General features: G+C 38.2%; 1 protein-coding gene across 3 annotated transcripts in view; it reads left to right on the top strand.

Annotated features, from left to right (window-relative positions):
• The window catches only part of LOC137194489 (piezo-type mechanosensitive ion channel component 2), a 96,377-nt gene that overhangs the window by 49,311 nt on the left and 33,903 nt on the right, over positions 1-13,163 (top strand). For all 3 annotated transcript variants that reach the window (XM_067606435.1, XM_067606433.1, XM_067606434.1), the window contains exons 15-19: positions 513-661; positions 1,479-1,652; positions 5,305-5,612; positions 9,790-9,950; positions 12,838-13,014. In XM_067606435.1, coding sequence (XP_067462536.1) covers positions 513-661; positions 1,479-1,652; positions 5,305-5,612; positions 9,790-9,950; positions 12,838-13,014 — 969 coding nt within the window. The remainder of the gene's footprint in view (positions 1-512; positions 662-1,478; positions 1,653-5,304; positions 5,613-9,789; positions 9,951-12,837; positions 13,015-13,163) is intronic.

The following is a 13,163-nucleotide window of genomic DNA, read 5'->3' as shown; positions in this document are numbered from 1 at the left end:
CTACAAAAGCTCTGTGCACATTTCCATGAAATTGAGACAGACATATTGAATATCTATGGAATATTTTGGATGTTGTCAGAGTACAATGAAATAAATTTCTCTTTAATTTGCACAAACCTTCAGACCAAAAAAGTTTGTTTTGCATACAAGACCCTTTGAAACACAAACTGGATGCATTAAAACATGTTTCGTCACCAATTAAAATAAGGCTGTTTGCTGAGTGTTGTCTGAACTTAGCGTATGAGTGCATGGGTAGGCTGCTGTAGAGTTTCCAAATTCAATTTCCCAAAGACAGAAGATGCTGACAATTTTAGTAGTGTCATAAAGTTTGTGTACTGCTGGCTCATAATCCGCAGTGTATTCTTGACTGTTTTATTACGCCCACAGTAAAACAAAGCAGTCACCCTAAATCCAGACGTCCTCTGTGCACCCTGATTTAATGCATCACAGCTGTTAATGTCAGAGTAGTCATAACCTCTGACACACATTTATTACAAATATTCTTGTTTTAGGTGCACTACGAGTGGTGGCGAAGAATCCTGAAGTACTTCTGGATGTCTGTGGTGATGTACACCATGCTGGTCCTCACCCTGGTCTACACCTTCCAGTTTAAGAAGTCGTTGTCCATCTGGTCCAGCATGCTAGGCATGAAGGAAGAAGGGTGAGCTACAATGAAAGATGAGAGGCTTGAGAAGCAGGTTACTGACTCACTGCTCGGCTCACTTCCCAGACAGGCATCAGGAAATGTTAGATTTTAAGATTTGCCACAGCTCAGTCGTCAAACCTGTATTTTTTTTTTTTTGCTCTGGATTAAAAAACATGCATTATAGGATTTTAAAATACTGGTAGTTGTTCCAACACACATAGTTAACTGAAGTCTGAAGCCTCTCTTAAGCTCTCAAATGTAAGTGTTACATGTTTGACCTGACAAAGAGCTTGAAAAATTAAATGTGTTCATTGTCCTAACTCTTCAGATTTTAACACTGTTTTCATGTAAGACCACAGGAAAAAGAGCTCTATGTGGTTATGGTTACAATTAAATCAGTGCAAAATACAAAAACATAAGAGGTATAATTTTACACAATATCAAAAACACATGAAAACACATTGAAAAAGAATGTAAAATATGTAAAAGTGTAATAAGCAGACTGCATTGCCTGGTGTAGTGAATATAATATTGTTTTATATTCTTAAAGGGAATTTTGCTTTTTCCTTATGTATTGTTTTATATGTACATGTTATTTGTATTGCTACAGAAAGCAGTGCAGAAGGTTAATCACTGTTTTAGTGATTTGTGATAGTATATTACAGTAATAAAATTAATACAAAATCTAATTGCACTCTAGCAAAATAGTTATCAACCTCCTTTGCACTCAGACAGTTGCATAGGTTCAGACCTGAGAGCTTCCTCACTTGGGGGACATCAGATAGGATTTAAGCTCATGTCTGTTTCCTCTTAATTTTTTCCGTCTGTGCAGCTTAAAGGACCTGGGCCTGGAGCAGTTTACAGTCGCCAAGCTGTTCACCAGGATTTTCATTCCCACTTCCTTCCTGCTTGTGTGTATTCTCCATCTGCACTACTTCCACGACCGCTTTCTCCAGCTCACTGACCTCCAGGCTGTAGTGGCCAAAGAGCAGAGCACTATCTACAGGTGACTTAAAATCACTCACATTGTTTGTTTACTTTAGTTTGATTATAGAAAAGTCTTCATTTTCTGTATTTGGTTCGTCTAAGTTCATACAGCTGAATGAAACTGGCCTATTGGGAGGTTAGATTAGAAATGTTGGTGGTGAGAAGAAGCCTTATTTAATCTAATTCCAGTCACTTTACCTTTTGCTTAACTAGATTTATCTGCAATCTTTGGTGTAAAAAATCCTGAGAAATGAGCGATTGAACTTTCAAGAAAATGCTGCATCTTCAATAGCGACCTTATACTCCCTAAAGTGGGTGTAACTAAAATGTCCTACTAATTCAACTAATTTTAATAATCTTTCTCTCTACAACTAGCAACCTATTGTTTTGCCTACTGTGATGTCCCACCCCAACATCCTGTTACAAAAGGAAATAATACATTACATGAAGGAAGTACTGATACTGTTACTCTTATACTACATGATGCCGTTTCATTGGATCTTTAAAAACATGAAGAAACAGCAGAATTTGAGGTGTCATTATCGGTCTCCCTGCACCTATAAAACATACATACTCTTGAGTTTTCATCTTTTTCTTTCTTCTTATGATTACTGTGTGTTCTGATGGCTTAATTATATTATTCGATATCACAATATGAGAAACGGATGGAAAATCACACGGACAATAACAAACGGATGCTCAACGTGATGTGCAAGGTTCAACTTATGCATTAAATCAGAAAGAAATCATTCATTTTGATGACAGTCATTTGTAGAAGGAAGAAATAGTATGTTGTGTCTTTTGTGTATTTGTATTATTGAGTCACAGAGCTCAACATCCGTTTTTCTGAAAGATAAATGTCTGAGAGGAGGAAAAAGGGTCACAACTTGGGAGAGAGGTTAAATCTTTTTTTTTTTTTTTATTGTGCCGCAGATGGAATATGTTTTCATCCAGATGGTTAGAAGAGTCTGAGGAATCAAGGGAATACCTTCATGACAATATAATTACACTGAAAGTCAATAATATTCAATTATCAACCAGAACTATTTGTACCACATTTTTCAAGAAAGAGGACTGAAACACTTTTTCAGCTTTTGGTGCAACCAGTTATTTGATGTTACTTGACAAAAACTAACTGAAGATATATTTGCTCTCTACAGTTTGTCATTTTTTCCTTTGTTTTTTTGCAGTTTAAATAACATGAATAATCAGTGATTCAAAAAAGCAAACGACAGTGTAGATAAATGAAACTGAACAGGCTTTAGATGAGCGTACGGTGAAAAACATTCAGCCTTCTTCATCACACTGTGCAGGAAAATCACACACCGTGTTAAACAGCCATCATGACCGCTGTTCCCTCACACATCTGTCATTGTGTTCTTTGTCGCGCTGCTCTGTGTTACGACATTTGCATTTTTACAGCCTGTGGCGTAGTGTTTTTATAACTTTATTGTCCTGTGGTGGATTTTCCATTATTTCGCGGCCACTTGCTTAGCCCATCTCTGCTCTGCTTCTCTCTATGACACTGCTGCCATCTCTCCTCTGCCATCCTCCTCCTCCTCCTCCTCTTCCTCTCCTCACAGCCACGCTAAAGTCAATGGGCGTGTCTATCTGATCATGAATAGGTGGGTATCTGCTTGCTTTCTGTGGCATCCATCACCATCCCACTTTCACCTCCGAGTCTGAACTCTCTCCTCCTGTTGCCATAAGTCCTTTCCCACTTTACTGACCTGTTCCTGTTACCCTGTTTGCCAATGATGGGACATTGATGATCTTCTGAAATATCTTACCTCTGGAGTTTGGGTATTTTTACTGACATGTATGATGTTTCTTTTCAGGTTTTTGTTTTTTTATTATTTTGCCTGTAGCCTTCTCTTTTTGTGTTCTCTGTTGATGGTTCATCGCCTGCAAACCCAGCAGAAAGAAAAAAAAAAGTCTAATAGTTGCATAAACTGGCCAACGTTTGTGATGGATAACCTCTTTCTCAAGCATGTTTGAAAAAAAACAGCTGTTCCTTTCCAGTATCCGTACCCGTTTACTGCACTGAGCCCCAGAAAATTACCCCCTTCCTGAAAAAGCTCGACTCCCCCCAAAACCGCACTTGCCTTTTGGACGGTTTTCATGCATCTTAATGAAACTACATGGATATTTTAAAGTGATTTCAAGTGCTAGTTTCAGCCTGCCTTTGTCGGTTTTCTGTCCTCACTGTTTCCTCTTGACTTCTGTGTAACTTTATTGTTCTGAGCAGCATCAAGCAAAAAATTTCCACTCAACAGAGCAAGTAAGTGTGACCACTGGGTAACGAAAATGCTTGCTTTGATATGCGGCCGGTTCATGCAAGCCAAACCCGACCTTTGACCTCGCCCCATTGCCTGAGAAGACTTTTAAAGGGTCAATGCTTCCCTTCAGCTACTACCATTTATCCACTGCAAGAAGAAAAAAAAAAAATCCCTCAGACACCGAAAGAAAAACCAACATAGTTTATTTTAAAGAATGCAGAAGGAATGTGCACTGCTTTTCGATTACAATGCCTGATGAAACACTGCTCTGCTGTTCTGTAAGTGGACACAGAGCTGATGATTCCTATCCTGACATTTGCATCGGAGCCCTCTGAGAATCAGCTGGATCGTATGTATGTGTGTGTGTGTGTGTGTTGTATTTATATACTTATGGGGACAGAATACCTTCATAAAGATAAGAATGTGAGGAAAACCCTTAAATATGAGGAATGTTTGCCTGCCTCAATATCTTGAATTTGTTATTTTGTGTTTAGGGTGAAAGGATGAAGTTATTTTTTTGATAATGTTGCATCATGTCGTATTGGAGTTACCGTAATTACCGGTTTACGACTTGTTAATAGCATCCTTGTCAACATACTGTACTGTCATGAAGATTAATACTTGTTTTAAGTCAAAATGAGAAAGGATAAAGGTCATTTACTCAAGTAAATATTAGGGCATGGTTACAGATACCTAGAGAAATAAAGCCCTTAAAAGTATACTAAATAGTCCTGAAATTAGGGGTCAAAAATGCTCTAATAGTGTAGAAGCACACTTTTCATTTAACCCAATCAACTAGAGTCCTATAAAGTTGATGTGAGCTGATGTGAGTCTCAGAGTGAGAATTGTTTCAAGTGGGTTAAAAGAAATTGAACAAAGATCAAAAAAACAAGCAGTTACATAAAATAAAGCAGGGGAAATTGGGTTTATTCAGCAGGCTCTGGGAGACAAAGGCAATCAATACGAACTACTGCATCAGCAAAACATTAAACAACCAAGCAAAACAACCAAAAAGTGGTTGGAGTGGTTGAAAAACGCTCCCTGGCTGCCAGAACAGCAGATCTGGCAGAAAAGAGTCTGAATTAATTCCCCTTAAACAAACACATACATGAACATTAGTCAGCAACACTGAAAGCTTAATGAACGAGCCGTTGCTGGTGAAGCACGACTGGTGAAGGGGCTGATGCCAGTCAGAGAAAGCTCCATGTCTGCTATCATTATTTAGAAAAAGATATGAAGTCAGCTTTCTTTATTGCTACAAAAATTGCACACAACATCAAAAGCGCAAGTCATTAAAGGTCCTCATAAGTATATTAATAGAGTTGTATGTGAGTGATTATGTGTGCGTTCAGTATTTGTCTTTGCTTGTAACGACTTCTCGCATGTCGTCAGACTGGTGCACCCGGATGGCAGCCTGGCAGACCTCACCATGCTCAGCGCCAGCTCAGTGGACGCAGTGCTGCCCAGAGCAGCAGAGGCGGAGCGGCAGGAGGAGCAGGAGGAGCAGGGGGAATGGGGGACGGAGAAGGAGAAGGAGAAGGAGAAGGAGAAGGAGCAGGTTCTGGTGGTGGTGATGGATGACACCGACATAACTGGCGTGAAGCCCAGGACCTTCTCCGACCCGCGGCAGTCCAGCGTAGACGAGAGCCACCGCTGCAGTGTGGGGACCGAGCCAGAACCGAGCACCGAGCAGAGCTCAGGTACTGAGCAGCTGCAACACAGTATCAACTAATCAGTATTTTCTTGATTATCAATCAAGTCAATGAATCATTTAGTCTATAAAATGTCAGAACATCATGTGAAGTGCCAGGTGCAATTTTCCAAACACCAAGATGATGTCTCCTAGTTGCTTGTTTTGTCCAACCATCAGTACAAAAACCAGATATTCAGTTTACATACATCACATAAACTGAGAAAAACAGCAAATCCTCATACTTGAGAAGCTGGAACCAGCTAATATCTGGTATTTCTTCTTAAGAAACGACTTTCAAGGTTAACAGACATAATTGTTGTTGATTAGTTTTGGTAAATTTTTCAGCACAAATAATTTAAATGTTTGATTTTCCTTTGCTAGTCTTGCACAGCCAAACTTGTGGCTCATTAAACTCATGGAGATGTGAAAAATTTAAGCACAAAAATTGCTGAAAAAAGGCAAAAACACAGAGGGTGAGCTTATTTATATTTCAAACTAATATCATTAAGATACAGAGAACATGTGCTACCAATCACATTGCTGCCTCAGGGTTTCCAAAGTTGTCTGTATCACATTTTTTCTTCCATATAAAACTTTTTTTTTAGCGATGGATGTGTCTACAAGACTGTTACTGTCAAGCAGTTGCAGCATCTGTTAATACGTCCATGTTACAGATTTAAAATTCAAGTTCCTGTTCCAATTTGTAGACAAATAAATCAGTTTGATTGTGACGGTAATGTACAAAGTATGCTTTTTCTCTTACAAATATTTGGGTTTAGGTCACGTCCAACACTCACCCAGCAGATGACAGATGCAGCCAGTCTGCAATAACAAAAACAACACTTGCATTGTATTTATGAATGGGGATCTGCTGCACTTTTAGCTTTTCTGTCCTCGTTTTTAGCCCATGGTGACTAAGAAACTGGGGTCAAAAAAACAAACAATGTCCTCCATGTTGGTACAGTTATAAGGAAAGGCGAGTTTATTTGTATAGGACATTTCAACAACAAGGCAATTCAGAGTATTTACATAAAACATAAAAGGCATCAAGACAGAATATGAAGCAACACAAGGCAATATAAAAAAAAAAATTGGAAATAAAAATAAGCTAAAATAGAATAAGACAGATAAAACAGGAGAGTTAAAGTTACAGTGCAGTGTAAGATATTAATCAAAAGCTTGAGCCTTGATTTAAGAACTGAGAGTTGCAGCAGACCTGCAGTTTTCTGGATAAAAACTGAAACCTGCTTCTCTGTGTTTAGTTTTGACTCTGAGGACAGAAAACAGACCTGTCACAGACAACCTGAGAGGTGATGGTTCATAATGTAGCAGAAGATCAGAAAAGTATTTTGGCCCTAAACCAGTCAGTGCTTTATAAACCAACGGCAGTATTTTAAAATCAATTCTTTGACAGACAGGAAGCCAGCTTAAAGATCTGAGAACTGGAGTTATATGATCCACTTTCTTGGTCTTAGTGAGGACTCGAGCGGCAGCGTTCTGACTCAGCTGCAGCTGTCTGATCGACTCTTTAGGGAGACCTGTAAAGACACTGTTATAGTAGTCGAGTCTTCTGAAGATAAATGCATGGACAGGTTTTTCCAAATCCTGCTGAGACACACTGTAAGTGCTTTATTTAGTTACACCACACCAAAGGGTCATACTAAATGATGTACTCTTCATACTGTATCTAAATATAGTTATATAGCATGCATATCATGTCGCCATGCCAACATACAGGTTTGAGTGTGTTGCATGTCAGTTTCCCTGACTCATATCTAAAGAAATAAAAATCTCAACAATAGATGTATCTGTATCTGGAGGCTGCGTGGCTCATAAAGTTTCAGAGATTTATTGGAACATGTGAGGTTTTGTGTGTCCTCCAAACTATATTAAAGCCTTATCTGCGAGGTTGTAACACGACCGGCCATGTTTACTCCTCTCTGTGTGTGTTTACAGCTGAGACTCATGTGCTGTTGTGTAGACGGACGGCGCAGCATCGGGCATGTTTTTTTTCTCTCAGGTCTCTCTTGGCCTGTAAGCTCTTCAGTCTGCTTCGAAGACATACGGTTCTTACGGGCCAAAGTTCTCTTAGAGAGGCTCAGTCTGTTGCCCAACTATCTGCCGTCTGCGCTCTCACCAGCCAGCCATTAATCATCGCAAGCAAAAATCCGTTGTATTGCAGATTTTTGGTCTCCGCAATATTTATCCTAAATTTTCTGTTATGACACAAGTGCATAGTTCAAGCACTCACTTTCACCCATTACATCTTCCCACTAAGGCCAACTAAAGCTTAGCTTATTTACACAGACAGTCACACTAGTCTTAAATTAAAATGTTGTTTATATACACAGAAAATAAAATAGGTGATAAAACACAACCCTGCGGTGCCTCTCAGTTTATAATGAGCTGTGGGCGATATGAGCTATATGCTCTCTCAGAGTTTCTAATCCAAACAATGAGGCCTCTAATAAACCTGAGATAATACGGCTTTTGTAAAAACATACACCGTCTAACTGTGGCTGCAGTTTTTATATCCTTTGTGAGAATATAAAACTAAATATTTAGTGTAGATTCTCAGCTAATTAAAGTAACAGTTTGCCAGAGAATACAAATTTTAAGCGTGTTTCCACCCATTTTGACATGTTCTGTATATGGTAAAATGCTTTCGCATTAAAAACCATTTTACAGCCTCACAATACATGTACAATGTGTTTAGCTGTTATGTTGACCTCAGTTACACCCGGTATTGTCACGCATCACTTCATGATATTTAAATCCTTTACTACACACAGTGAAGACATAATTTCTTCCCTGATTAACATGTTAATTGGTTTTAATTTAATGTAGATGTATCCTATGACTTGGAGATGGTTTGTAGGGCGACAACTCATCAATTATTTACATTACTGAGTGGTTTACAGATAATTTTCTTGGTTGATTGATGACAAATTTAGTTTATAAAATGTCAGCAAATAGTGAAAAATGCCCATTATAATTTCCCAGAGCCCAAGGTGACGTTTTCAAATGTTTTGTTTTGTCTGACCAACATTACAAAACCCACATTTTACCACAGAAGACAAAGAAAACCAAAAAATATTCACATTTAAGACATGGGGACGACTGAACAAATTTTGATCTTTTTCTGTCAATGGAGTAATCGATTAAGCAACTAATTGTTTCAGCTTTAATGATTCATATTTATAATTTATAGTTACTGTAGTCAAATGCGTCTCTGACAACCTCTAGATCGGTCAGATCCTTAGTGTATTATTTTTTGTATTTTTGTGCCATATGAATACAATCACATGCAGTGCATGACTTAAAGGATAAAGCTTGCTTTAACAGGACTAAATACTGTGCTTGTTTTTCTTTCAGCCATGCATTCAGCAGCAAAGTATAGGTGGTATTGACTCAGAACAGTGCCCACGTTAGTAGTGATGAAGGAACGTGTCACTTAGTTCAGTGGTGTGGCTCATTGATGTTTCTTTTAGAGATTTTGGAGACTAGTAATCATAGAATACGAGGGATAACGGTGCACATTTTGAGATGGAATCCCCTGAAGGGCATTCACAGCGTTGCTCTGGGTTGTTCACATGCAAAGGGACAGAAATAGTTGTGTAATGAAGAGAGCTTAAGAGAGACGTTCAAACTCTGCACAGTTGGCCAGTCACGATTTGAAGTGGGTGTGAATGTTGGATTGTCTGTTTCAGTTTGAGAAAGTCACAGAAATGGTCGGACACAGCTCCCTCTATTGCGATGTCAGAAAGGTGTGTTGGGAGGAGGTTTACGAAGCTATTCAACCATTTGACAAGCAGCTCTGATGAAGTATATGTCAGGCTTAAGTTATATCAGGCTTTGGCTACACAGACAATACTTGTAGGATCAACTAATTGTTGGTTTTGGTACTTTCATGGACTTTTTTTTACATAAAAAAATAGAATATAACTAGGCTAATCCTTTAACCAGTTAACCAGTAAGAATATTATCAGTATGTTGGAGTTTGAGTCAGTGGATTAGAACCCACAGGCAGCAAAATGCCAGGAGTTGGATAGTAATATTTAAAGGTTTAAATGGAGAACATACTGCTGTAATTAAGTGGTGAAAACTGGAAACACTTTCCATATGCACCTCTTCAGTTTTGTTGTTTTTCCACGTAAATGTATCTGGTTTTCTTCTCTCTTTAGATCTGAAGAATAAATGGCACCTAGTGGTCGACCGTCTGACTGTGCTCCTCCTCAAGTTCCTGGAGTATTTCCACAAACTGCAGCTGTTCATCTGGTGGTTGCTGGAGATCCACATCATCAAGATTGTTTCCTGCTACATCGTCCTGGTTTCTGTCAAAGAGGTATTAACACTTGAGATTCATAAAGAGATATGACTAAATTCAGAATCTGCAACAATTCTAAATTGTATCTGATTTTGATTGAGTTTGATTTGACTTGTTAGAGTAACTTTACAGTAGCTCACAATCCCAGGTGGTAAACGTATAAGGCTGCCAGATGTTTCTACAATTCATTTTCTTAACCTTGAGTTTGTACAGGACTATTCAAAAGCGTGAAGGAAATTGTGTTGAAAGCTGCCATATATCTGCTGACAAAGCAGATAAATGGGAGAAATAGACATTCAAGAGTTAGATTTTATTGTGAAATCCACTTTGGACAACTCAGAAATAGAAAACTCCAAAGAAAACTCAAGAAAACAAATAAATACCCATGTAACGTGTGATTTTTGGCACATGCTAGATAATAACAATAATGGCTTCATTTCTGTGGCAGAAAGTGTTTCACTTGACAGGATTTAAAAGCATTGTTAAGCAGAAAAAATAATCAAAATAAGCTTTATCAAAACAAACAGGGAAAACTAGGAAAAATTATATAAATTGCAAAAAAGGTAAGATTACCCCACATGAAAAACCAGATTAAAAAGATAGGTCTTTATTTCTTTTTTAAAATACCAAACAAATTTCAACAGTTGTGGCCATAAAAACAGACAGGATCCTCACTAGATTTCTTTGGTAAAAAAAGATGTGATGGCCCATATTTGCACAGTACATGAAATGTGTTTTTTATCATTAAAAGATGTTTAAAGTGGATTTTATCCAAGAAATTAAGCTCTTGAGTGTTTTCACATCATCTGGTTTACATTGTGCCACGTGCACACTGCCAAGTTTCTTCGATGTTGTTTTTTTGTAGCTTGTGGTCAGACTCAACATGTGAAATGAAAAATATTCAAACCATATATTTGTTTTTACATATATAACTATAGTGTCACTATCTTCCTTAAAGAAGAAGAACATTTACTTCACTTTTGAGGTGAAATGCTGTAAACTGTTAAAGACTGTTCTTTTAGTGTGACTTCTCCTAAAGTGAAAAAAGTGACCTAAAAATGGAAATACTTCTTAAATTTTTGTGCAGCTGATGAACACGTTTAAAAACACTGTACATTTGATCTGCATTTATTCAAAAATCACTTGTTTTTTCACCTGGCTCATCTCTATTTTACTTCTTTTTTCTCTATGTGCAGCTCTGCAGCCCTACAATAAGTAAAAACTACATAGAACTGTGTAAAAAAAAAAACAAGTAGAAACTGTTTAAAAATGATTAAAATAAATACCTCGTTGTACCAGAGGCAATGTGACGCAGCAGTGCAACCTTGTAGGTTTTTTTTTACATTGCACATTTAAATAAATCAATCAAATCAATGTGTATCCATGATCCTGTAGTTAAAACAGTCTAGTTAATTAATTCAATGCCAGTTAATTTAGCCTATGCTTCTGAAACCTGCATAACCAAGTGCATTATCACTTTGCAAAACTCAATATGCATGCAGTGACGGAGACAGAGTCTGTGTAGCAGGTAGAAAACCTTGCTCTGCCTCGCATACGTGATGCGTCACGTCGGTGCCTGGTGTATTTCAGCTGTAAGGGTAACATTTGACCATACTATAGTGTGATTGTGGATGTTTCTTCTTCATAAACAAATAGTGTAAAATGTAAGAAATACATTGAAAGCTTAATTTACTAACCAAGACCACGCCAACAACAATATGGATTTCAAATAGTTTGATTGAGATAATGAAAGAGAGCTGAGATGTTGAACGATGGATGAGTTGGAGAACCCGAGAAAGGGATTAGGGCTGGAGGGATGAAGTGATGGAGGGAGGAAAGGGGGACGTGGGATGGGGGGTTGAGGGATGAGGGGATGAAGGGATGAAGGGGGGGGGTCGACGATGGACGTATGGTATTCTGTTGATGAGAAGACGATGGCTGATGGTGGGAGGATAGGAGGGAACAAGGGGGGAGGTTGAGACTCTGAGTGGGGGAGCTGTCTCATCAGTTCATCAGCTGGATGGAGACCCCTGTTCCTGTGTTCAAAGAAAGGAGAGAGAAATAAAAGTGGTTAGGGGGACTGGGAGGGACTTACAAACTGAGCCAAAAGGGGACAGGAACGGATAAGGTGTGCCTAAATACTCTATTGTGCAGAAATGGGATGTGTATAACACATGTTCTTTGTTCCTGAACTTTGTTGATAACTCTATGAACTTCATTTAAGAATTAATGACCCATTTATTAATGACTGATGAGGTATTTATGAATGAAAAATAGATTTGAAAAATAGATAAAGTATGTAAGGCTTAATAACACACAGTCACAGTAAATCTACATTTTACTAAAATTTTCTTGTGTGATTTTATTGCTCAGACGCTGTATAAATAAAGTTGATCTCTTGCAACACTGAGCCATCTTGGACTAATTTGACTAATTTGAAATGAACCAGAATGGTCTTCTACACCACAGACAAGCCAGATGATAATTAGGGGAGGTTTTCAGTAACCTGTAACGGCTGTTATAGATGGAAAACAGAGCCGATCTGAGTTTTCTTGCCATCAGGGCTCTTTGAGTTTGGAACAAAGTGTCTGAGGGTTTTAATCTGGATAAGCTCCTCAGGTGTAGTTTGTTAGATTCTTATTAAAACTCCCCTTTATAGGCTTAGACTAATGTATCGTAATGATGTTTCATTCATGGCTGTTGATCACCTGTTTTATGTGGTTTTTTTGATTTACCTCACATTGTTCTGTATTAATTTAAATAACTCCTTTGTGAAAATGACATGTAAAAATGATTTTTGTTGTAGGAGGAAGAAGAGGAGGAAAAAAAGAGAATGACAGTGGAAAAAGGATTTATGTGGCAGTTTTTTTTTTTGTCTTCATCACCTGTATTGTATCCTGTGCAGGTGTCTTTGTTCAACTATGTGTTCCTGGCATCCTGGGCCTTCGCGCTACCCTATAGCCAGTATCGACCCCTTGCCTCCAGTGTTTGCTCTGTCTGGACGTGTGTCATCATCGTGTGTAAAATGTTGTACCAGCTGAAGATCATAAACCCACCGTCCTACTCCAAGAACTGCACTATGGTGAATATAAACAGAAAACTGGACACACCACATACAGTGTTTCTATCATTATCACCAATAAATCACAAAGAATTCATTTGCTAATCCTCTCAGAAGTAACTGTATATGTAAATATATTGTATTTATCACAATACACAATCATGCACACT

This window comes from Thunnus thynnus, chromosome 12, assembly GCF_963924715.1.
Source record: "Thunnus thynnus chromosome 12, fThuThy2.1, whole genome shotgun sequence".
NCBI lineage: Eukaryota > Metazoa > Chordata > Actinopteri > Scombriformes > Scombridae > Thunnus > Thunnus thynnus.
Note: the sequence above shows the minus strand (reverse complement) of the source record. Positions and strands in the feature narration are given on the sequence as shown.